The following is a 26,486-nucleotide window of genomic DNA, read 5'->3' as shown; positions in this document are numbered from 1 at the left end:
TATATAAACTGCTGAAATAAATAAATAGAAAGGGAACAAAAGAATTAATAAAGCAACCCTTTTCTGACATGTTTTTATGTACAGGGAGGTGTTTTGCTTACATGATTTAATAGGTTGAAGGTTATTTGAACTGCATCCACTGGCTGCCGATTCTATGTGACAAGCCATTCAGGACCAGGAACTTGGCATGTGACTACCATGCTGTTTTCTTCACACTGTTGCAACATTGCGGAGGCAAAACGAGTGGTCCTGAATGATCCACAAGGAAATGCAGCAGCTAGACTGGTGACTGGGAGCGGCCGCCGAGACCACATAACACAGGTCTTGAAAGACCTACATTGGTTCCCAGTACGTTTCCGAGCACAATTCAAAGTGTTGGTGCTGACCTTTAAAGCCCTAAACGGCCTTGGTCCAGTATACCTGAAGGAGTGTCTCCACCCCCTCCATTCTGCCTGGACACTGAGGTTCAGTGCTGAGGGCCTTCTGGCAGTTCCCTCGCTGCGAGAAGCCAAGTTACAGGGAACCAGGCAGAGGGCCTTCTCAGTAGTGGCACCCGCCCTGTGGAACGCCCTCCCACCAGATGTCAAAAAGAAAAATAACTACAGTACCAGACTTTTACCGGTAGAAGACATCTGAAGGCAGCCCTGTTTAGGGAAGCTTTTAATGTTTAATAGATTATTGTATTTTAATATCCTTCTGGAAGCCGCCCAGAGTGGCTGGGGAAACCCAGCCAGATGGGCGGGGTATAAATAAATTATTTATTATTATTATTATTATTATTATTATTATTATTATTATTATTATTATTAAACAACTACTCGGGAAGAAAAGCATGTAGATATTGACCTATCTACATGTGGTAGCCATTTTATTACAATGAGCCTTGTGTTTAGATCTAGCATCCATGCATACGTACTTGGTTTAACAATGATAAATTGCAGTCATGTTAAATTTTAAGAGTAATAAAAGCTGTGACTATGCATCAACACAAAATATTCCTTGAGGAGGAGCTGCAGCTCAGTGGTAGATAGGACATGTTTTGCATGCAAAATAACCCAGGTTCAATCTGTGGTATCTTCATGCGGGGCTAGCAAAGTCTCCTGTCTGAAACCCTGGACAGTCACTGCCAATCAGTGTCAATACAGTCAAACCTCAGTTCTCGAATGGCTCTATTTTTGCATGTTTTGGCCCCCTAACGCCGAAAACCCAGAAGTAAATGTTCCGGTTTTTGAAAGCTTTTCGGAACCCGAACGTCCAATGCGGCTTCTGCTCGAGTGCAAGAAGCTCTTGCAGTCAATCAGAAGCCGTGCCTTGGTTGTTGAACATTTCAGAAGGTGAACAGTCTTCTGGAATGGATTACGTTCGACAACCGAAGTTTGACTGCATATGGTCTGACTTAGTATAAGGCAGTGTCCTTTGTTGTTCCTAAATAGATTTAATTATTTAAAGCAGCATAAGATGAGCTCTACTTCTATAGCAAATGCCAAGATGTCTACTCTTCAAAGTCTGATTATAAGCATGCAATAGCTAGTCTTACAAGTTTAGCAATATACAAATGGATTTAATGTAACAACAACAACACCCTACCCACAACAACAACAACAACACCCTACCCACAACAACAACAACAACAACAACACCCTACCCATCTGACTGGGTTGCCCTAGCCACTCTGGGCAGCTTTCAACATACATAAAACATAATTAAACATTTTAAAACTTCCCTATACAGGGCTGCCATCAGATGAAAGGCTGTATAGTTACTTATGTCCTGGGCATCTGATGGGAGGGCGTTCCACAGGGTGATTGCCCCTACCAAGAAGGCCCTCTGCCTGGTTCATTGTAACTGCACTTCTTGCAGTGAGGGAACCACCAGAAGGCCCTTGGTACTAGATCTCAGTGTGAGATGAGGGAGTGGAGACACTCCTTCAGGTATACTGGACTGAGGCCATTTATGGCTTGAAAGGTCAGCACCAACACTTTGAATTGTACTCTATGCTAACTAGGAGACAAACAATTTACTTTGGCAAAAGAAAACCAAAATGTGAACTTACCCGACAACAGTTGAGCTCCTCGGCTGTCATTATTATTGTGCCGCATTTCTTCCCAGGAATTCCTCTGTAACAAAACAACATTGTAATAGCAATTAAATACAAGGATTCCAAACTCACCAGTTCATTCCTCTCCAGAGTTTTTTCTCTGCATCCATCAACCTGAGCAAGCTCTCATATATAGTCCTTTGGTACTAATATATGCCACTCTCCTTAACTAATAGGGAAAGTGGAGGATCAGTGTACCACTGCACCATAGTGTCTTCACTTCTGGTGCTCCCACAACATGCAGAAGGTTAAAAGACCAAGGGAAATATTGGTTTATGGGTGTTATGTTGCAAGTGAGCACAAAATGCGAGATCATCAGTGATGAGGGAAAATTTTTTGGTGTATTATTTTTCCACCAAAAAAATTCCATATCTCCCATTCATTAGTAACAACAAATTGATGTCAACTGCAAATAAATATTACGCATGCTTGACAGAGTCAACGTTCTTGGCTTTGCTTACTAAATATAAGTAAAATAAACATGCTAAATTAGATCACTTTCTAGGGCACCAGAAAAATTTCCTATACTGCATATATATTTTCCAGAAAACTCACATAACTGGGGAGCACAAAACTTAATTAAAAGATTAAACTTGGCTTTTTAGCCTGTAATACTTAGCATTTATACTATGTGGAATACAGGAAATGTTTCATATATCTGAGTAATCTGTAAGTTAAGGCCATTTTTACTGTCGCCTGCACATTATTCCTGTTTTTATCACCTTCATAGTTTGTCCCCCAAAGCCAGATAATGTAGTGCACTGAGGTTTAGCTCCAGTGGGGGAGAGGGGCTATAGCTGGCAAAGTGGCTTTCACAATCCCTGCAATGTAGTCCACTGTTACAGATTGCAAATCAAGTGAATAGGGAGGAAGTATCAGAAGAGTTGTAAAGCAGAATGTTAGAGGAAGCGGGCAAAGGCAAGACACAAAATATTGTGAGGTCAGGGCTGCTCCACTCACTCACGTGCTCTCTCAAACACATACAGCTATGAAAAGGGACGTCACATGCAAATAGCATCACAGTACACACTCAGGAGCATACTACCTATTAAGCACAGCCCATGCAAAAGTACGCAGCACACAACTGCACACTCCATGCACACACATGCAGAAGCACATCAAATGTAAACATGCGTAGTAATTCTACACACACAGTGGCATATCACCTGCAAATACACTTAGCAGTATTCTACATACAAACACACATAGTAACATGAAGCAGTATTCCACATGCAAAAAAGGTCTGCAACACAGCACATGCAAATTCATGCAGGAAAATGCCTCAAACAAACAAGCACAGCAGCAGCACCCCACAGATAGCAAACTACATGCAAAGATTTGCAGGAGTATGGCACTCACATAGCTACATATAGCACTGTGTCACATGCAAACAACAGAGGAGAATGGGCAGCAACATGCAAAAGCATGCCACACACAAATACTATGCAAATATGTACACCACCATGCAAAGGAGCATGCCCAAAGCTGGGCCAGAAATACCCTCTATTTTCACAAAGCCATTCACCTCTCATGGAAGTGGGGGTGGTGGAGGTTTATTTAACAGGCTTTGGGGAAGGGGATAAAATTTCTAGTTAATTTCATAGGGAGCAGGAAGGGTTACCATAAGATGAAGTGGCAGACGTTTTAAATTTTCTCTCTCCCTTTCTTATGAAAAGTTTCACTGCTGCTTCAAGTGGTGGCACAGCTGCAATCCTTAATGCAATCAGCTTTCTTAATTCTTATAAAATTCTTATAAAATCTCCCAATGGCAACAAAGCTATGTCACAATCCTGCATTGTTCCCAGAGAGTCATTTTAGGGAAATCCAAACACATGCAGCCACATGCAAACACACACAGGAGCTTCCTTTCCCCCATCTACAAATACACACTTCTGCAGACTGCTTGCGCCGCCAATGGCCATTTTTGCTTTGGAAAGCAGGTTCCACCAGGGAAGCTTCAATCTGCCAAATAGATGCGAGTTTTAATATTGCCTTTAGTTCATTTAAACTGATTTAAAATGGGAACTTGTAACAAGACTGTATTATGGAGTTTTACTGAAGTAGCTAAATGCATATTTTTGCAAAGCTGTTGAATTCGTGACATAATTATATTTTAGGCAAGAGGGAAAAAGATTGCAGTCGATGGTCTTGCTTGGATGGAATGTTAACCCCATAGTTTTGAGTCATGAGAATCACCAACAATAAGCTTTCAGCTCACAAGCACCCCTCACTGTTCGCTTCTTAGATATGTCTGCAAGGAAGAGCTCGTGAGCTTTTGCTTCTGTGTTAGATTGACTGCAGCTTGTCATTCTATTCGGAAACCAGATCAATTGTGGTTAATTTTAACTATGGTTTGTTGAAACAAGCCAAGTTCATAAACGGTGTCATTTGGTTAGATTATACCTCAAAAATGTGGATTTTCCATGTCAAATTTCCTACTGATAGAACTAATTACAGTATCTTGATTTTTATGAGGGCTACAATTTCAGGCTGTATAATGATGGAATGATGAAAAAGCAATTCACCTTAATTGAAGACAGTGCTATAATTTACAGTACTTTAAAACAACACTACACAAATTCAGAACACACAACAGTGAATAAAAAATGACATGCCTTGACAGTATTCCCTGTCTAGAATTTTTATTTGTCAAATACCAGAGAACACAAAGATCTGCCAAACCAAAGGCAGGATCAGTAGCTAGTGGGAAGGATATAGGAAGTTTAGCATCAGTTTCTTTGAAAAGAATACACTTACATGATTGACTTTTCTAATCTGCTTCCTTGTGATCCAACAATCTCTCCAAGCGTACAGAAAACTTGTCCCAAGAAGTCCTGAAAAATTATTATGAAAATGATAAAGCTAAGTCCCACAAACCCATCTCCACTTTCTCATATGGATATGAGAAATGCAGTATTTAAATAGAATTAAAGGCTTTATTTGGACACACTGATAAATTATGGTTCATAATTATGGGAACATGCTTAAGTGAGCATTGCGCCTTAACCTGGGCAAGTTTGGAACCTTTTGCTTTTCATGAACCAAAGCTTGTTATGCTGTCTGAATCCAGAACTATCTTAACTATGATAAGCTGCAACAACAAAAATTGTGAGAAGTGCAGGAGGAAAATGTTTCTTTCTTCTTCATGTACTGGTGTGGATACTGGGGGACAGACTCCCCATAATCTCTATGTTCAGTGAAGAGTCAGAATTTGAGCAAACTTATAATTTCCTGAGTTTAGCAAGGGCTGGGAATACCAGCTAACTTCCTCCTGAGGCCACCCTGTTGATGGTAGATGTGGAACAAACAATGGTGCTGGTGTCCACTCCTGGAAAGATTGACAACTGTCTTGAATGTTGTCCACTTTTGTGAGTATATTGCAGCAAAAATATTTAGAGCACACTGTAGTACAGTGATGGGCAACCTTTTGAGCTTGGTGTGTCAAAATTCGCCAAAAAACTGAGCATAACTCGGGTGGTGTGTCACTTCAAGAAAAAACCCATAATTTTGCGATCTTTATAGTTTAAATAACAAAAATGTATAATTGTAATATATAACTGTATTTAATAAACCAAAAACTAATTATTTAACCAAACCAAACCAAAAACCGCTTATTTATCACAAAGTGCCCAGAGTTGTTGAGCTTTTGGGGGGGAGCTGCTAACCAAAGTTTTGAAGGTTTTTTTTGGGGGGTGCAAAAGTTGCTTTGCTTTTTTTGGGGGGTGCCCCAAAGCTGCTGCACTTTTGGGGGGTGAAAGAGAAGAGAAATAAATGACGAATAATACCTTCGCTGGAACTAACACACAGCACCGACATAGTTTGCCAAAGTGCCAAAAAACCCAGCACAGCCCGGGTTAAAAAACGAACACTGTTACACCCAGTCATAGTCTGCCAAAGCGCCAGGAAAAACAGCACAGAAAGGGTTAAAAAACCAATCTCTGGCTACCAGCAACAGCTGAGAAAAGCTGTTGGAGACAAGTTGGAGGAGTGGGAGAACAAAGGGGGGGGGGACAACAACAACAGCACAAATGGGCTGATGGGTTGTGTGCCAGCAGTGAGGGCTCTGCATGTCACGTCTGACACATGTGTCATAGGTTTGCCATCACTGCTGTAGTATCTTAAAGATTAACTGGTGGTATGGTATAAGCTTTCATGGACTCAAGCTCACTTCATCAGATGCATGAAGTGAAATCGTAAGTAGCATGTATATAAAGGACAAAATTGTAAGGTAGGTAAATGGCAATGAGATGCAAAAATTACAGTCAAGGATAATTAGACCTTAAAATATATAAAATGTGTAAATAAGATGTGGAAACACTTAAGGTTAAAATAAAGTAGCACTTACATGTTTCGATAAATTTGGACTCTTTGAATCTACATCATACCTAAAATGAAAAAGAACAAAATATTTTAAACTACCGGTACTTATAAACCCAATACCCATGTAAAACAGTGAAGTGATCTTGCTGGTTAAAACTGGGTTTAAGCAGGTATCGTGTAATCTTTCCATCATTTGGATTGTAATGTACATTGTAATGTGTATGATGGCAGAACTCTCTATGTTTGTGCAGGTGAACGTTGATTTAACTATCAATGCAGAACCTTAACCCTTAACGCTTGGGGTGGGAGTGGAGATGGAACTCTCAGTATGCAAAAGAACAGAAGTTCTGCATGTTCTGATTGGTGGGTACAAGTTTTGAATTTGGCTGGGGTTGGACTAGAGTGGCCAGAATAAGTGTATATATAGCTAGGAGCTGGCTATATGGTTGGAGGGTCCACGATTGGCGATTGTGATGGACAGCCAGGAGAAGGTAACCAAAGTGGAAGATGATCAATGAGGAAGAAAGCAGAGTGGCTTGGACAGCAGAGTGGCTTGGTGGCCAGAGGATTGCTGTGATAGCTGAATCACTTGCCTTGGGATGAAGAGACAAGTGGAGAACCTTTCTACAGCACTGATGGAGAAGAAGTGATGTGCTGTTTGGAATGCTAGGCAGGAAATGTCTGGTAGGAGAGCCCAGGGAAGATTCCAGGAAAAAGAACAGCAAAAACAGACCTGCACTTAAATAGGTCAGCAGGACTTGTAGCAGAGACTTCAACAAAAGTCTTCATTTATAGTGTTGGTGAGGCCTAACTGGGGTGGATGGGCAATCTGGAAAAAGTGTTTTAACAAGGTTGCTAAACGTTTCCTCGAAGCTGACCGGGTTTAGTAACCATAGTGTAAAATAATAATTATACCAATGAAAACTGTAGATCCATTAGCTGAATTTGAAACAACATAGTTTGCTGTAGTGAATTGACTGGAAACATTTTTTACCACTACATTAAGATACAATCTAATGTCAAAATGTTTTAAAATTCCACTTCATTAACTATTCTTGTAGATCAAATATACTGTCATAATATAATCAAACCCCAAAGTATATAAATAAACTTACAAGTCAAATCGCAGGTTCTGTCTCTCTTCAAAAAAGTAATCCAATATAAATTTTCTCACAAAATCTGGGTTCAAAGTATTGTCAATTACTTCGGTTCTCCCAAACTGTAAAATAAAATATTGTTGAAAGTATATCAATAAAAACTACATATGATAAGTACATATGCACACACGAAATGAAAAAAAAATGAAGAAATATAAGGTTTTCATTAGGCAGGGAAAGAGACCTAGCTAAAAGCAGCTCCTAGCCTGAGTATATTCAACACCCAATGAATGTAATTTTCATCAATATTTATTTTACTTAAGATCTCAGGAGCCATCATGCAATATTTGTTAACAATATCTTAAGAGGTGCCAAACAGAAATCAAGCAGACAAACCATTTTCCAAAATATGCAGCAGATATCCTGAAGTAAAGTATTGCAATAAACGCTGCATTTTATAAATTTTTCAGAAAGACAGGGTATATACATCTTATTCATTTCCCATATAAATTTTCAGAGGTTATATATAAAAATAATTAAAAACTAAACCATTGTTTGAGCCATGAAACCTGATGTAAAGCTTCAGAACAAGTGAACGGTTAAGGAAAATCTTTAGTAATAGATGGAAAGAACAATTTCTGCTAATTTGCTCAGAATCTGGAATTGGCAGGGCGTTAGAACTAGCAGACACTATTACGCAATATTTTCCTCTGAGATTCTAAGCAGGGCCAATTAACAACATTTTACTTTTGTTTGTTTTTAAACAGCATACAAACAAAACTTCTAAATCTCCCAGAACACTTTAATTGCTAAAAGGGAGATTTCAAAGTGGACAATTTATCTTCTCCATAAGAACCAAGAAGCTCAGAATCAGGAACAATCTGAATGGGGGCATCTACAAAAACCTAAAATCAATACACCAGGGAAGGGCCAGCCCACAGCTCAGTGATAGAGCATCTTTGCATGCAGTGGGTTCCAAGTTCAATTGGCAGCATCTCCATGTGCGAATGGGAATGTTCCCTGTAAGACCCCAGGAAGTTGCTGTCAATCAGTGTAGAAAATACTGAGCTAGATGGACCAATTGTCGGACTTTAAGACAGCTTCCTATATTCCTAATATTGTATGGGTTAAGGTTATGGCATTGACTAAGGGGATACTGCCATACAAGTCATGCAGTCCTTTTAAGGAGATGTGTTTCTATAGCCTCCAAAAATATGGAATTTGGCATCAAAGGGATAGAAAGCTTTGGCAAGTAATAGTAACTTCAGTTGTCACAGATTCTAGACAGGTGCTTAAAGCTATGACTACAAATCAGGCCTCTTCTCCCTCAACTGTCATCTGAGGGCAGCCATCTGCTTTGCTTGAGGCCCAGCTCCATCAAGCACCTAGTGTAGCTTTGCCTGCTGAACAGCAGCCTGAAGTCACAGCAGCCTGTGACTCTACCTACAGATGCTCAGCCTTCAAGGACACAAGAGGAGAAGCTGGCTCTGGCCTACTTAAACAAAGCTCTCAGCAGCAGTCAAATGCTGGAAACAATACTTGTGGTTCCTGGCTCTACCTTGCTGCTTGCTATCTGGACCCCTGGACTGGACCCTTGGCTCTGTGGTCATCTGGATTCCCTGACCTCTAACTGTCTGACTTTGTATGTGGATTCTGCTCTCAGACAAGTGTTCCCCGGAGACTCCTAACCCCTGCTTGCTTGGCAATGGGACTCGGACGGGGATACAATACCTTCTGCCTCTGAACTATGCCAGCTGGTCAATATTGGAACAACTGTCTAGAAACTGGAGCCTGAGTTTTGAGCTTTGTTCCTTTCCCCTTTTGTGTTGTATTTTTATTTATTTATTTGGATGTAAACATGCAGAGTGTCTAGGGAGTGTCTTGTTTCCATTTCTTGTAAGCTGCTCTGGGAGCCTTTTTGGCTGAAGAGCAGCATACAAGTGCTCTAAATAAATAAATAAAATAAAAAAGTGGCACAAAGCAAATGGAAGCAGAGTGTCAGGTGTTACCTCCCTGCATCTATAGATCCACTATCCATTGACACTTTTATTATGGTAGTATAACATCCATGGGGTCATGAAGAGTCAGACATGACTAAACAACTAAACAACGCTGAGGATTGGGAACAGAGTACCTTCATTCACACATCAAGGTAATCCATCCATAATAGAGCACACCAATCTCACCTGCATCTCACCTCCCTATTAGGTCGTCTAAGAAACAAAACATCTTAAGCCAAGAACAATTCCTCTCTACAGGTCATAGTTTGTATCCATAATCTCTGCACTGGACTTAATACTAATGTCAAGAATCATGGTTTGTTTCCCCCACATATTCAGAGAAGAGCAAAATAGGTGAGTTAAGCACATTCATGTTAAATCATTACTTATGTTACTGTGTAATGTGTGAATGAGCCCAGTATGCATTGCTCTTAAAAATGTGATCCCAAGTATCTATATTAACAACCCGGAGCTATCACTTTTTATTGAAACTAAGCTACAAGCTTTTCCTTCTACCAGCACTGCTATATATTATGAAGATTTTTCGGGGGAGGGGTATGCCTAGTCCCCCTTCTAATTCCTGGAATAGCCAGGCTAGCTTCCTGGTAATGTGATAGCCTAGGTCAGGCATCCCCAAACTGCGGTCCTCCAGATGTTTTGGCCTACAACTCCCATGATCCCTAGCTAACAGGACCAGTGGACGTGGAAGATGGGAATTGTAGTCCAAAACATCTGGAGGGCCGAAGTTTGGGGATGCCTGGCCTAGGTAATGTGCTATGAAGGGAACAAAGGCACCAGACCAGAGGGCAAATGGGTGGGAGTTAGAAAGACAAAGGGCAGAAATAAGAGTTGAGTGATATGAGCTAGAAGCTGGGAAGCCAGACAGAGCAATATTCAATTTCTGTTTGAGTTGTAACTACGGAGGAAGTAAGGCCCTATTGGGGTGTTAATGCTGTGATCCCCTCCATTGCAGGCTCGGGTTGTATAGATGTGTAAATAAACCATATATCATAATGGAACCACAGTCTCTTCTGTACCTCATTCCAAAGCGAACACAAACGCTGGGTAAGCACCTGGAACCCTAGTAATCTCGCACTGCTCAGAGATTGGGTGGCATGCAACAATATATATACTGTATTGCATATATATACATACATATATAAATGCAACAACAAAAAGCTTTACCTCTCTCCATTCCTTATTTCCCATACCTTGGGTATACAAAACACAGACTGTGGGGACAAAAAGAAGAATGTGATCAATTTCATATATTTTTGTTTAAATTTTCTATTACAACTAATACTCAAAGCTATAATGCTACAGATATTAGGCAAACATTAAAATATTACGTAAGACATCAGAGTCCATTTAGGAGTTACTAAGCCATCCGAGATTGTGCTTCATGTTTAATGAAACTTCACAATAAGATCCAGCATTCAAACACTGAATTTGAATACTATGCCATACAGTCTAGCTGTTATTTCTGACCATATACATCAGATCTAACAAACCATAAGTAGAAGGAAACCTGTTTCAAGTTTAACAGCTACAATATATTTTAGCCCTTTCAGCTGAAGTTACCATACTTTTTTAAAGACACTTCTTTCACCAGCTTCCTCCTAACTGGAAAACCCTTTAAGAACAATGGAGGAAATATCTCATTGTCTTCCAAACATTTAATATTCTGGTATTAAAAGGTTGGCTCTTCTAGTTTGTTCGCCATGCCCAAGAAAAATGCATATGCAGTTCTACTAGCAATGAAGAGAACAAGGCTTTCTTCAAAGTTCATTATTTTCCTTGATCTTCCAAACAGAAACTATTTTAAACTCCTCATTTAGCAAATATTCAGTTTTTATTTATGCATCCATCATTCAAAATAATTATTCAAGGTTAGTGGTAAAGGAAAATCCATATCAGAATGATGCAAAGTTGGCTTCATTGCAGCCCTGGCTTTATAGTACCAGGGAACTGATTTACTTACGCAAGAACCAGTACCAAAAATTATCAGTAAGGATTACTGGCTAATTAACCTTTCATCCAGTCCCTTGCATAATTCATTTTAATCTAAAAGAAAACATTGTGAGATGTGAATAGGAAATTGAAAATTTCATTAACGAATGTTATACTTACTTGGATCAGATTTTGAAAATGTGTCTCGATCCAAAAGGTTCCTATTCATGAAAAAAAAAATCATGTTACCGTTCTGTTTTTAAAAATCACTACTAAAGATCTTAAACAGAAAGAGTCATATTGGAAGAGATTATTAAAGAAAGTGATCTCCACCTTCATTGTCAGGTATATTGGGGCCAATGAACAAGAGTACTTTGCTTCATCAGTCCAACTAGCTTCTGTACTGGCTGAGGAACTGCCAGTTGCCCTGAACTAAAGATTATTTTTACTGTTCTTCATGTTCACACACTGCCTTCAACGTCAGCAATACAATACAGTGGTACCTTGGTTTAAGAATAGCTTAGTTCAGGCACCCCTAAACTCGGCCCTCCAGCTGTTTTGGGACTACAACTCTAGCTAACAGGACCACTGGTCAGGGATGATGGGAATTGTAGTCCCCAAACAGCTGGAGGGCCAAGTTTGGGGATGCCTGGCTTAGTTTATGAACAACTTGGATTAAGAACGCTGCAAACGTGGAAGTAGGTGTTTTTGTTTGTGAACTTTGCCTTGGAAGCAGGACACGTTTCACTTCCTGTTGAGTGTGTTCCATTTGTAAAATTGAGTTCCCCGCTGCTATGGGAAAGCACGCCCTGGTTTAAGAACGCTTTGGTTTAAGAACGGACTTCTGGAACGGATTAAGTTATAAACCAAGGTACCGCTGCATAGCACAAACCATAGCTTGCAGCTACATTCAAACTAGCAAACTGTAAGAACATAAGAAAAGCCCTGCTGAAATGCAGCTTCCTGTTCTCACAGTGGCCAACCAGATGCCTATGAAAAGTGCACAAACAGAAACTGAGTACAACTGCCTCTGACAGTGGAGGCTCATCAGTCATCATCGCTAGTAGCCACTGATAGCTGTAGCAACTTCCATCAATAAATATGGGAGTGCAGTAACATGATCCAATTTTGGGGTGGTTTTAACACTTAAGACTCTCCCTGTCAGAACACTTGAGAGATCTGTTATTATTTGCATGGAACATCACTTCTTAATAGTAACCAGCAGCAAGATGTGGCAAGGAGAAAGCATGTTAATGTTTATCCGTTACTCAGAGGATCAAAGTAAGAATGAGGCACATTTGGGGGGAAAGCTAGAATAATTCCCCTCAATGAAAGCTATAGTTTAATAGTTACTCTAATAAGGTACCAACATTGTTTTAGACAAATACTCTTTACAGAGATAGTTAAGAACTTCCTTAAAATTCTTACCTTAAACCTGTCCCTGAGTCAGAGACAGAGCATTTCCTGCCTGTGCCCGGGGGCAGGCAACATCAGCAGCAAACCCGCATCAGGGCACAGAGTGGGAAAGTAGGCAGTTAGAACCTGACAGAACTTTTGCGAGCGGCACTGGGCTTGCAGTGAGGGCGTTGTGAGCTGTTGCATCCTTCCCATGACGCCCTCTTGCTGGGAAGCGGCTGAGAAGGATGCAACAGGCATGCTCACAGGACCTGGGGTGCCTGCCTGTTGTGTCCTTCTCAGTCGCCCCCCAGCTGGATGACACTATGAGAAGTACACCACAGCTCACGACACCCTCCCTGAAAGCAGCGCAGCTCGCCAAAGCAGTGCTGGGCTCGCAGAGGCCAGGGCCCATGCCTGTTGTGTCCTTCTCAGCCACCCCCAGCTGGAGGGCGCTGAGAAGGACGTAACAACTCATGATGGGGCAGAGCACTGTGATGCGCCCCCCAAACTGCAACAGTGGGCAGAGGTCACTATGGTGGTGTGCCCCGCCCACGGCCCCACCCCCACGCCACACCACTGCTCTGAATAGACTCATTCCTACTAGAATGGAAATTGCTCTTATTCTAGGAGTAAAAAAACTCCCAGCCCCCATGCGGGTGTGCTACTGATGTTGCCTGCCCCGGGCGCAGGCAGGAAATGCCCTGACTGGGCTCCTGCAGATGGTCAAGACCTATCTAACAGTTCTAACTGTCAGATTCTAATTGCCTACTTTCCTGATTGGCTGAAGCTCCACTCAGGAGGCGGACCCAGGGTCTGTCCTTCACAACAGCCATTTGTCCTCTTTTAAATCTATCCAAGCAACCAAAGGTTAAGCAAACAGAACTATATGCAGTATTCCAAGTAGTCACACTATAGTTGTATAACGGCATTATTGGCAGTTCTATTCTCAATCCCTTCCCTAGTGATCCCTAGCATGTAGGTAATTTGCTTTTTTCACAGCTCCCTCATACTAGGATCAACATATTCATCAAACTATCCACTAGGCCCAAGGTTCCGTTCCCAGTCAGCCACTGCCAGTTCAGACCCTATGAATGTACAGTGGTACCTTGGGTTAAGAACTTAATTCATTCTGGAGGTCCGTTCTTAACCTGAAACTGTTCTTAACTTGAGGTACCACTTTAGTTAATGGGGCCTCCCACTGCCGCCGCACCACCGCCGCGCAATTTCTGTTCTCATCCTGAAGCAAAATTCTTAACCCAAGGTATTATTTCTGGGTTAGCGGAGCCTGTAACCTGAAGTGTCTGTAACCCACTGTACAGTATATGTGAAATTGGGAGGAGAGGTGTCTCAATGTGCATCAATCACTTCATACTTCCTTACAGAAAATTACATTTGCCATTTTACTGACCCTCCTCTCAGGTTGGAGAAATCCTTTTGGAGCTCCTCCCAATCCCTTTTTGTTTTAACCACCCTGAATAATTTGACATTATCAGCAAACAGGCATACCTCACTTCTGTCAACTCTAGATTGTTTATGAATAAGATAAAAAGCACGGGTCTCAATTCCAATATAGTCATACCTCGTGTTGCATCCACTTACTTCATATTGTGTCTTTTCGGGTTACGAACGCGGCAAACCTGAAAGTGTTTACTTCCGGGTTCGCCGTGCGCGCATGCGCAGAAGCGCGCATGGGCAAAAGAGCTCTATCGCACCACGCATGTGCACAGAAGTGGCGCTCTAGTTGTGGACTTTTCAGGGTGCAAACGGCACCCCGGAACAGATTGAGTCCGCAACTAGAGGTACCACTGTACTTGGGAGACTCCATTTTCCACATCCCTCAGCTGGAATAACTGAATATTTTTTCTTCCTCCCTGCTTCTTGTTTCTTAGCCAGTTCCATAAGAGTGTCTCTCCTCTTATCCCATGACTGCTAAGCTCACTCAAGAGTCTGGTAAGGGACTATATCAAACATTTTCTGGTATTCAAAGTACACATTGTCAACTGGATCACCATCTATATGTTGTACTAATTGACACTCTCAAAGAATGCTAAGAGGTTAGGAAGAAAGAACTTAGGGCTCATCCAAAATTACCTTTTATCTGTTCTTTCCAGGCATGGTCTGCAATTTAAAACTCCATGTCTATACTTCCCCCCCCCTTTTTTTGCTCTGGAGCTTTCCCCGCAAAAACCTGCTCTTTAAAGTTCAATTGGAGCAAACGTCAATCTGTGGAAAACCGAAATTGATGGTTGCTATTATTCAACTTTAAAGAGCTGGTTTTCATGGGGAAAGCTCAACACAAAAACCAAAATCAAAATGGCTCAGACATGGAGCATTAAAGCATAGGCCTCTGCCTGGAAAGGGCAAAAGGCAAGACTGGATAAGCCCTTTCTTTTGCAGAAGCAATTCTGATTCTGCTCGGCAAAATGCTTTGTAATTTTATCTTTAACAATGTTTTCCACCAGTTTTTCTGGAACTAAGCAATCTGTCATTTCTTAGATCCTCTCCACCCCCAGAACCCCCCCCCCCTTTTAAGTGGCATTACACAGGTCACCTTCCAGTCTTCAGTACAGAGGCTAATCTTAGAGGCAAGTTACAAATTTTTGATGTAAGATCAGAAATGTCACATCTGAGTTCTTGAGTTGATGCCATCAGGACCAGGTTATTTGTCAGTTTTTACTTTTCCAATGAGAACCGGAAACACACAGCTTCTCTGCAAATCTTATTTTCCTCCTTTAGCATACCTTTGATTCAGTTGCTATTCAAACATCCAGCCACCTCCCTAGTGGGTCTCCTGATTATTATTATTTTTTTAAAGTTGGTGGTGTCCATTGTTCCTCAAATTCTTTTTTAGCATACCTTATTGTTTGTTTGTATTTCTTTTATCAAAGTCTGTGTTCTGTTTCTCTGATTTGGACAAGACTTATGTTTTTCTTGGTCCTGGTGGTTCCTTTCCTGATCTGTTGTATACAGTCTAGCTGAGTTTTTAATATTGTGACTTTAAACAACCCCAAGTATTTTGGAGAGATTAGACCCTCTTGACTTTGGCTTTCAACTTCCACAGCCTCATTTTTAGGAAGTTTCCTCTTGTGTGTGTGGAATTTTAGCAAACAAACCTAACCATACATATTTGCTAGTTAGTATGTGAATGAGTTAAGGACCACAGAGTTCTTACTGCCAGAATAGGCTCAGTAAAGTCATGTCTCCTTTTCTCTTGAGAGGGACGAAATGAAGCCTGTTTCCAGTGTCCCCTACCCGTTTCACTGCAAGCCATGGAGACAGGCGAGCCTGGTACCTTCCAGGCCATGGGTAGGCAAACTAAGGCCCGGATCTGGCCCAATCGCCTTCTAAATCCAGCCCACAGACGGTACTGGAATTAGCGTGTTTTTACATGAGTAGAATGTGTCCTTTTATTTAAAATGCATCTCTGGGTTATTTGTGGGGTCTGCCTGGTGTTTTTACATGAGTAGACTGTGTGTTTTTACTGTATTTAAAATGCATCTCTGGGTTATTTGTGGGGCACAGGAATTCGTTCATTCCCCCCCCACCAAAAAAAAATAGTCCGCACCCCCCACGGTCTGAGGGACAGTGGACCAGCCCCCTGCTGAAAAAGTTTGCTGACCCCTGTTCCAGACTCTGAAGCTATAATTGCTGTATTTCTACTAAGAGTGTTTTACATGCATTATTTTATTGCTGCTGTGTAAGGAAAATGCATGTCTGAGACTAAGAAACTGTAAGTAAAGCATTTTAAACTTACTTTGCAGTCTGTAGTGTATTTATTGAAAAAGGAGGTTAACGGGGGTCAGCTTCCTTATGCAGCTGAACAAACAGAACAAACAAGATTTAATAGCCTATTCCTATGCTTCATTAATCTGCCTAATGATGGGACTTAATATTCTGCTACTAAGGTTCTCTGTGTGCTAGCCTCACATTTTAAAAACAGGCACTAGCTATTTTACTTTTGTTGTGGGTCTCTAGAGGATCAACTATAATCAATATATTCCATCAGGCTTATGTTATGCCCATCATATCTATGCTGTCCTCTCAGACCAAGCACTCCAGCTCATCTATCTAGGCTCAGCAGCTTCTAGCATTAGCAAATAAACACTTATATATACTGTAGTGTCTTTCACCAAATGTCCTTGGTACTTGAACTTTAGCCTATAGCACTCTGGCCTCTCTAAATCTCTAGCATATGTCATTGCTAAATTCTACCTCTTCCCAATTTAAATACTCATAATTTTTTTCTCCTTCATCCCATGGGGAAGATATAATCCAAACCAGACCCTCCTCAGCTCGTCAGCTTCCCTCCCCCCTGCAATCAGTTTGTTTATTTAATTATATTCCTTACCCACCCTTCACCACAAGGTCTCAAAGCAGGAGGATGACAACAATAAAAGTTTTATGGTAGACAATATCTTGTTGAGTAAAGAAATAAAGTGGGTAGATAAAAGTCTTCAAGCAATGTATTACATCAAGGGAAGACAGGCACTAAGGCAGTGAACTTTGGTGTGAGAACAAGGGCATTATCATAATGGTTCACTTGAAAAGGACAACATTTCTATAACAAAGTGTTGGAGAGTATAAGGTATAAAGTATAAAGAAAGTACAATTTAAGCTTTCATTCAATGTAGTTCCAAACTAAGTTTCTACCTATGATGCAATCAGAAGTTCCGCATGTTCTGATTGGAGGGTACAAGTTTTGAATTTGGCTGGAGTAGGACTAGAGTGGCCAGAATAAGTGTATATATGGCTAGGAGCTGGCTATATGGTTGAAGGGTCCACGACTGGAGATTGCGATGGACAGCCAGGAGAAGGTAACCGAAGTGGAAGATGATCAATGAGGAAGAATAAAGACCTGAAAGGAAAGCAATGGCTTGGTGGCCAGAGGATTGCTGGGATAGCTGCAGGGCCGGCCCTACGGCCAAGCTGGGTGGTGCAGGGAGCCACGGTGCCCACCCGCTGGCCGCTCCGTCACGCAGCAGCGCCCTCGGCAGCCGTGCTGTGCCCGCCCGTCGCGCTGGGAAACAGGACGGGGCGCCAGAGGGATCCGTCACACCACGGCGCCAGGGCGCCAGAGGTGCTTAAGATGGCCCTGGATAGCTGAATTACTTCTATATACAACAACTGTATACAACAACTTTTATAAGTTGTTGCATACAGAGGGTGGAATAAAAAAAAACCTTAACATCCATGTTCATTTCTAAGGGTAATATATACATGAATGTTACATGAGCTGATAAAATGCCGACCAATTATAGAAAAATGTTTGTTTTATTAGGATGCTTAAATGGGAAATCCTTTTAATACAGGTAAAATATGTTCAGACTAACTTGTTATGGACAGTTATCTAGTTGCCGTGTTCTGATGCAGCTGAAGTTTTCAAACAGTTTTCAGCCTAATGCACTGCAGATCATTTACCCTGGATCTTACAAGAACAAAGATCATGGTAATAAACCTGTAGCAAGACACAAGAGCTTTCTCCCCAGAAGAAATATGAACATTCAGTACTTCTGAGCTACAAACCTGTTCTTTAAGAGGAAGTGCAACCTCATCTAGAAAAGACTATGTACCACTTCCCCAGACCCCTGAATTCCTAATTATTAGTGGATCTGTCTTGTCTGGATTGAGTGGTTTCTTCATTCACATCCCGCTTTTCACAGAATACACAGAGGTCTGTCCAGCTTTTCTATCACTCCTATCAGTTCAAATGCAAGGAAGGCTGTTTCAAACTATGGTTTGAGAACCAACTAGATCATAAACCAGAGTCTGACCCTGGCTTGTTTAAAACTAACCAAAGTTCCCCAAATTTGGATCTTAATAAGGAACTCTAGTTAGCAGATGACTCTGTGGTCTAAACCACTGAACCTAGGGCTTGCCGATCAGAAGGTCGGAGGTTCGAATCCCCGCGATGGGGTGACCTCCCGTTGCTCTGCCCCAGCTCCTGCCAACCTAGCAGTTCAAAAGCATGCCAGTGCAAGTAGATAAATAGGTACTACTCCGGTGGAAAGGTAAATGGTGTTTCCATGTGCTGCTCTGGTTTCGCCACAAGCGGCTTAGTCATGCTGGCCACATGACCCTGTATACGTCGGCTCCCTCGGCCAGTAAAGTGATATGAGCGTCGCAACCCCAGAGTCGGCCACGACTGGACCTAATGGCCAGGGGTCCCTTTATCTTTACCTTTAGTTAGCTTAAACATGGAAACATCCGATCTCTTCCACATAGCTGTGTCAGACGAGAGAAGAAGGGATGGTGTGAACCCGGTTCCTGCTGAGACTCATTCATGCAATGATAAACTACAGTTTAGCATTAAGTCCCCAAAATCTCAACTCGTGATAAAAGACACCATTAAAAATTGCATGATATTCCGAATTAATATTAATAAGGTTTTCTGTAGTTATGGTTTTTTGGACTGGACTGTAGTCAAACAGCTGAACTTTGATCAAGACACACTATGATCACAGTTTATAGCCATAAAATAAAGTTAATACACTACAAATTCTTTAAAGCGTTTTGCTTGTTATGGTGATTGCATTTTATTCAACATGGCACGAAGGAAATTGTCCTGTAAGTACAAGCATTTCTGCTGGCCTGATAGAATGATCTACCCTTTCACCCCTTGCAAAAAGGCATTGTCCCAACCCTCTGGGATAGATCTGGGGAGGGCACAGGGGAATGTGGTGGTGGTGGTGGGGAGAGAATAACGGGGAAGTTCCATTGCACTAGCAGAAATTGTGCCAGTTTCTGTTAACATAACTATTTAGTTGAATACAGCACAATACTACTTGGATGCCAGGTTACAAAACAAAACAGAGGTAGCAGTCATTAAGGTAACTGCATAAAAGTTGCTACCAACTTTGTTATTCAACATATTTATGTTAGACATTTGTAACCTAAGAGAAACACCCACACCATTTTTTTTCTAAAGCTCCCTTGACTGGTTGCTTGAAGGAACTTACCAGAGGCAACCTGAGAGGTGTCTATTTATACATCTCTCCTCACACTCCTGATTTATCCAGAATCACTCAGTTTTCTACATGCAAACCTAGGCACAGGGGAACTGGCTCAGAACAAGCTATTGATACAGGAGTACCGGTACTAGAATGAGGAAAAGAACAGGTGTAAAAAGAAGTTAACTTGCAATGTAAAAATGGCTTTAGGGACATACTCAACAAACCAAAACTGTTGCCAAATCTACACTATTGTAGAGAATAGGTATGTAAAGCTTTTTCGTTTCTGTGATTCAACATTGTGGTCGATAATTTTTTTTTATACACACATCATAAGCAGGAAGTTAACCAAGGAAGTAGTTGGACCATAAGACAAGAGGGACATGATGAATGATAAGGTGGTAGCAGGAAAGGATTTCTTTTGATTGATATTCACTATGGATGATATCTGTTCTTAACCCCCCTTTTTTGAGAAAGAGGAGGAAGGATGTCTGAAGAAGGGATGAGGGAAGCTCTACATTAGGAACAGGAAAGAAAAATCAACATCGGGATCTGCTGTGCCAGTGAATTCTGCTGCTTGAGGCGGCTGCCTCACCTTGCCTCATGGGTGGGCCAGCCCTGCTTTGGGGCATTGCCACCACATGTGGCTAAATGAGCCAGTTACATTACAATTATTATTATTTTAACAGCAAGCAGTTCCTTCACTCATGGAGGGGCTTTTTAGAATGTGTGAGCATGTAGGGGTGCTCAAGTATACTCTCTGTGTTTTGATAGAAATGCAGTTAGGTATGTGTGACTGTATATATGTGAAGTGTGTGTTCACATATCTGTGTTGCAAGAGTGAGAGCGATGTATGTGTGTATGTGGTTTGTACAAGTGGAGTGAATGTGCATAGCTGCCAAGTTATCCCTTTTTTAAAGGGATTTTCCCTTATGCTGAATAGGCTTCCTCATGAGAAAAGGGAAAACTTGGCAGCTATGAATGTGTATTTGAATGAGAGAAAGTGTGGCCATCTTGTATATTCTTTTCCTGGTACAGCACTTTCTCAAAATTCAAGATGCGCCTTCTGATTTAAAAATCTTGGCAACGCTTAGGGTAGACAATATTGGACTAGATGGACCAATATGTTGACAGTATAAAGTCAATGTGGTTAAATGCACTTTTGGTCTAAACCAGGCATCCCCAAACTTGGGCCCTCCAGATGTTTTGGACTACAATTCCCATCTTCCCCGACCACTGGTCCTGTTAGCTAGGGATCATGGGAGTTGTAGGCCAAAACATCTGGAGGGCCACAGTTGGGGGATGCCTGGTCTAAACTAGCAAAGCTAATATTTAGGAGTCTTACCTTCACAAAATTGTGGAAGACCATGTCAAACATGAAATATTTTTCTAGAATATTCACTTACGTTCTTGAAAGAACTTCCTATTAAAAGGGCATGTGCTGTATATGTGGAGATTTATAAGACCCAGGTTTAAATCTCAACCAGACATTAAGGTCATTGGGTGATCCTAGACTGTCACTCTCTCTCAGTCTAACCTACCGGTACTTCATGGAATTGCTATGAAGATAAAATGTGTGGTGGGAAAAGAGGAAACACGTATTTAATACTTCTTTCCAGGATGGGATAAAAATATTCAGTGTGTGCAAATATTTTATATAGATATGCTGTATAGACACACACACACACACACACACACACACTGAGAGAGAGAGAAAATTCTTCATGTACAGTACCTTGTAAAATGGTTTCAGGCTCACAAAAAACATATGCAAAAATAAAATAAGTCAGTATTTAAGGTGTCACTAGACTAAATTTCTTCTGCTTTGTGTAACTTAGCCTATCATACTGAAAAGTTATTTGATATATTTTTATTTCCTTAGCTAAAAGCCAGCTGAATGTGAATATGTATCTCAACATTTGTTTACCAAAACCTCAAGTGCCATGCATTACACATTTGAGCAAAACCTTAATATTACTCACATAAAATACTGCAACTGATCCATTTTTGACATTTGAATGCATTTACCTATAAAACAGACAATTCATTCAAGTAGCCACTCAAACATTATGTTTCTGGAGTCAAAGATAAGTACGGTATGTTGCTCTAAATACATGTTTCCAAGAACGGCATAAACCTCAGAGCCTCATTTTATGTTTATTATGGATTTCTAGCTTTTATGCATTCAAAAAATAAACTTCAAACACATGGGGGCAGTCTGTTTACCATGAGAAATTTGCTTCATTGGCTCAAATAAAAAAACATACCAAACTATGGTTAAGGGAGGCTAATTTTGGTTTGCTGCAATGTCTGAATTGGCAGCCATTTTTGTGACTGGCTAGCAAACCAGAACCATGGTTTTATTTTGCATTATCTATGGGTTAGCATGCTGACTGAACTGACATACCAGAGGGCTACTGCTTTCTTTCCAGAGGCTGCTGCACCTAGAGATTTGAATGCTGATCATACAGAAAAAAGTATCAAACTACAGTTTCTTCTGTTTGGAAACCCAAATTTTTATTTGGATTCTAAACTAAAGAAAATACAAGCCATGGTTTGGTATGATGTCTAATTATGTCTATCATATCAGAGAAACTCTTCTGAACATTTGGTGCAACCAATTTAAGGGTTTCAAGGCATCCTAACAAGATTGAGCTTGATGCAATGGAACTTGTACATCTCCAATGGATAATTAATTTTTATGTGAATCATAAATCACATAACATGTGCACACTTGCTATTATGGCAAATGTGCTATTAATACTGAACAGGTTCCCTCTTGCTGATATAGTACAACAAGCACCTGTCTCAAAGAAATTAAAGGCCCATTTTTAATGCTTAATTCCCAAGTTGCTAAACCAGGAAATGCTGCTATCAGCAGGAAATGAGCATTGGGACTGAACCTGGTTTAACAGGCGCTAGGGAAGTTGTTGTCACGAAACTACTTGGTGTGTGGAGTGCCGCAGGGCGCAATCCTTTCCCCGAAGCTTTTCAATATCTTTATGCGCCCCCTTACCCAGATTGTCTGGAGTTTTGGGCTGGATTGTCATCAATATGCTGATGACACCCAGCTTTATCTGTTGATGGACAGCCGCCCTGACTCGCCCCGAACACACTGACTGATGCTTGGAAGCTGGGGTTGGATGGCTGCATGGGAGCCGGTTGAAGTTAAATTCTTCGAAGACAGAGGTCCTCTGGCTGGGTTGGGACAACATGGGGTTGGGGGGCCAACTCCCATCTCTTGTGGGGGCTCAATTAGTGTCAGCGCCTTCTGTCAAGAGTTTGGGTGTAACCTTGGACGCCTCCCTTTCTATGGAGGCGCAGGTTGCAGCCACAGCAAAGGTGGCATTTTTCCATCTCCGCCATATTAAGCAGTTGGTCCCTTACCTTTCTTGCCCTGATCTGGCCACAGTGATCCATGCGACAGTCACCTCCAGGCTTGATTATTGTAACTCGCTCTATGTGGGGTTTCCCTTGAAGCTGACCCAGGCAGAAACTCCAGCAGGTGCAGAATGCCGCGGCGAGGCATCCAGTGTTTTACCAGCTGCACTGGCTCCCAGTGGAGTACAGGGCCAGGTTTAAGGTGCTGGTTTTGACCTTTAAAGCCCTATGTGGCCTAGGACCCTCGTACTTATAGGACCACCTCTCCTGGTATGCCCCGTTGAGGACCTTAAGGTCCATAAATAACAACACTTTGGAGGTCCTGAGCCTCAAGGAGGTTAGATTGGTCTCAACTAGGGCCAGGGCCTTTCCAGCACTGGCCCCGACTTGGTGGAACACTCTGTCACAAGAGACCAGGGCCCTGCGGGATTTAACATCTTTTTGCAGGGCCTGCAAGACGGAGCTGTTCCTCCTGGCCTTCGGCTTAGAATCACACTGACCCCTTATATGGGATTTGGTATATAAATTTTCCCTTGGCTTTTTTGCTGGCCCATGTAGGACCAACATGGATAGCTGGCTCGGGTGAATATCTGATGTTTCCTCCCTTTATGGTCTTGATTGATGGTCTACTACTAAAATGTGGCTGCATTTTAAGCCGTATTTTAATTAACTGGTCTTTTTTCTATTGCGTTTTATTGTAATTTATATTTGGTGTTAGCCACCCTGAGTCCGGTCGTGGCCGGGGAGTATAAATAAAAATTTATTATTATTATTATTATTATTATTATTATTATTATTATTAACAATACAATCCAACCACCCAATCCACCATGCTGGAGAAAGATTGGATGAAGTGAGGGGACAATTCTCCTCCCAGCCCTGTCTGTTCTCTGCCATTAGTGTGAAAGCCGTACTCACAAACCAGAAAACTCCCCAGAAATAGGGCATGGGGTGGGGTGGGGACAAGCAAAGGATCCATTGGATACTGAACCAGTCCTACCATTGGCACATGATGATAGGTCCAAGCTTGACTGCTTCACTGTGACGGCCTGGGCGCTGCCATTGCAAAGCTGCAAAGTGACTATGCCAGTCTATCAAGCCCCACCACTGCCAACCACTGGTTTAGATTGCAGCTTCAGAAGTCAACTGACATTAACCCACAAGTAGAACAACCCTAAGAATGAAGTTCTACATTTTTATGGGAATCTGAGACCCGTGGCAGAGTGGTTGCCAGTGTCAAGGGCAAGCCAAGTATTGCACCCCATAAACCATTAAGTGTGTAAAGTAGGGGAGGCAAGAGAAAAGAAGTGGGGAGAGGAAAAAGTAGTGTAAGGGCGTCTCAATCCAGCAGAGGGGGCAGGCTGGGGCAGTGAGTCAGTATTGGAGATGCTGGGCGAGCTGGCCAAGAGCACAATAGCAGTGGCTGAGGAGGTGCACGGCAAAGCAGTGTGCAGCACCAAGTACTTGGCCTTGTGGAGGTCTCTGCCACTGCCGCGTGCCGTGTTGAAGGGCTGCTTATTCTCCTCCCTTGCGCCACCCCTTGAAGTACCAGAGACCACCCCTTGGCCCTCCAGCCCCTGCTGCCCTCCTCACCCAGCCTCCCTCAGAGTAAAGCCCTGTTGCTTAACTGAAGCAATACCCCCAAAGCACTGCCTTTGCTGCTGGCTTCCCACCCCCCCCCCTTCCCTGTCTGGCCAGCAGCAAAAGGCAGGAAGAGCACTCTATTGTTGTTTCTTCAGTGGCTGGGACACTGCCTCAGAGCTACGCTGCACCACACCTTGGCATGGCAGGTACCTAATGCGAGCGGGGCCTCCAAGTACTGGTAACTGGGCTGAGTGAGACTATCTCTCTCCGTTTCTCTCTGCTTGTCACCCACTGGATGGAGGTAAGCCAAGGCTGACAAGGTGAGATGCCTGAATGCTGCAGGAGCGCGTGTGACCGAGTGAAAGCCTGGCTGAGCCAGCCCAACCTTGCCTCTTGGCCGGCCTAGGGTGGGGCATGTGCTGAGGCATCCCTTTGACGGCCATGGGGAGGCACCACTGCTGCCCCAACTTCAAAGGCCCAGCCTGGGTGCAGCTTGCCTCCCCACATCTCTGGACTGTGGCAGCAGCTCAGCCACATGGCCTTGATGGGGGAGCCTGTTGTGGGAGCAGCTGGTTGTGCCCTTCAGAATTTTGTGCCTGGGGCAATTGTCCTTCTGGGGCCCCCACACCACTGTCTGAGACCGGTAAAAAACAGAATCTTCACAGATTGGTTTTTGTATCAATGGTAAAAGAAGCTGCATCTCTGATATAAATGGCCAATGTAGCTAATCAGAAATTTACACAGAGGTTCTTATTATGAACTTTTATTATCAAAGAACTAGCAGTTCAGGCTACTTAAATGGATTAACTTTTCCCAGTTACTTGTTCCCTGTTACTTTCCCTGTATACTTGGTAATAAATCTGAAATATCTGCTTTTTCAAGGTTCACCACTGAGAGTGCTAAATCACTTTTAGTCTACATCAGAATACTGTATAGCAGTTCATTCCAAACAAAGTATTGGGAGGTCTTTACTGATTTCCTCTGTCATGCCTGTTTCAGCAGTACAGTGGTACCTCATGTTGTGAACGGGATCCATTCCGGCAGCCTGTTTGCAACATGAAAAGGCTGCAACATGAAGTGCCGCATCTGCGCACGCGTGTGACGCAATGTGGCGCTTCTGTGCATGCGCAACGCGCGATTTAGCACCTCTGCACATGCACGCAGGTCACAGACATGCCGAACCCAGAAGTAACCTGTTCTGGGACTTCCGGGTTCAGCACATCTGTAACCTGAAAAGATGCAACATGAAGTGGACGTATCCTGAGGTATGACTGTACTGTATTAAGGCCAACAAAACTTAAAGTCACAATAAAGTATCCACAGAAAGTGGCAGCAGATATAATAAAACTAAATACAGGCAGATAACTTCTGAACTTAGATCAAAACAACCACTCTGGGATTTGGTACAGGTAAAAGGTACAGGTATTTTTCGCTCCATAAGACACACTTTTTCCCTCCCAAAAAGGAAGGGGGAAAGTCTGTGAGTCCTATGGAGTGAATGCGAGAGCCAGAGCCCACCCAGAGCCAGAGCCCTGCCAAAAGCCAGAGCCCGCCCAGAGCCAAAGTCCGCGCAAAAGCCTGAGCCCATGCCAGAGCAGCGCCTAGGACAATTAAAGAAAGCAAAAAAAAATAAACATCTTGTTTTCCTCCTCTAAAAACTAGGTGCATCCTATGGTCAAGTGCGTCCTTTGGGGCGAAAAGTATGGTAATG

The 26,486-nt window shown here is 42.3% G+C and overlaps 1 protein-coding gene across 2 annotated transcripts in view; it reads right to left on the bottom strand.

The window, feature by feature from the left end:
- CPNE8 (copine 8) overlaps positions 1 to 26,486 on the bottom strand; it is a 54,438-nt gene that overhangs the window by 24,004 nt on the left and 3,948 nt on the right. The window contains exons 2-8 of one of the 2 annotated variants that reach the window (XM_035126493.3): positions 11,646 to 11,686; positions 10,701 to 10,747; positions 7,534 to 7,637; positions 6,444 to 6,483; positions 4,856 to 4,932; positions 3,989 to 4,060; positions 2,054 to 2,117 (exon numbers count right to left, since the gene is read on the bottom strand). In XM_035126493.3, coding sequence (XP_034982384.1) covers positions 2,054 to 2,117; positions 3,989 to 4,060; positions 4,856 to 4,932; positions 6,444 to 6,483; positions 7,534 to 7,637; positions 10,701 to 10,747; positions 11,646 to 11,686 — 445 coding nt within the window. The remainder of the gene's footprint in view (positions 1 to 2,053; positions 2,118 to 3,988; positions 4,061 to 4,855; positions 4,933 to 6,443; positions 6,484 to 7,533; positions 7,638 to 10,700; positions 10,748 to 11,645; positions 11,687 to 26,486) is intronic. The other variant, XM_035126495.3, reaches the window with a different exon arrangement.

Source organism: Zootoca vivipara, chromosome 9 (genome assembly GCF_965207765.1).
Source record: "Zootoca vivipara chromosome 9, rZooViv2.hap1.1, whole genome shotgun sequence".
NCBI classification, from domain to species: Eukaryota; Metazoa; Chordata; class Lepidosauria; order Squamata; family Lacertidae; genus Zootoca; species Zootoca vivipara.
This window is presented reverse-complemented; position numbering and strand designations above follow the sequence as displayed.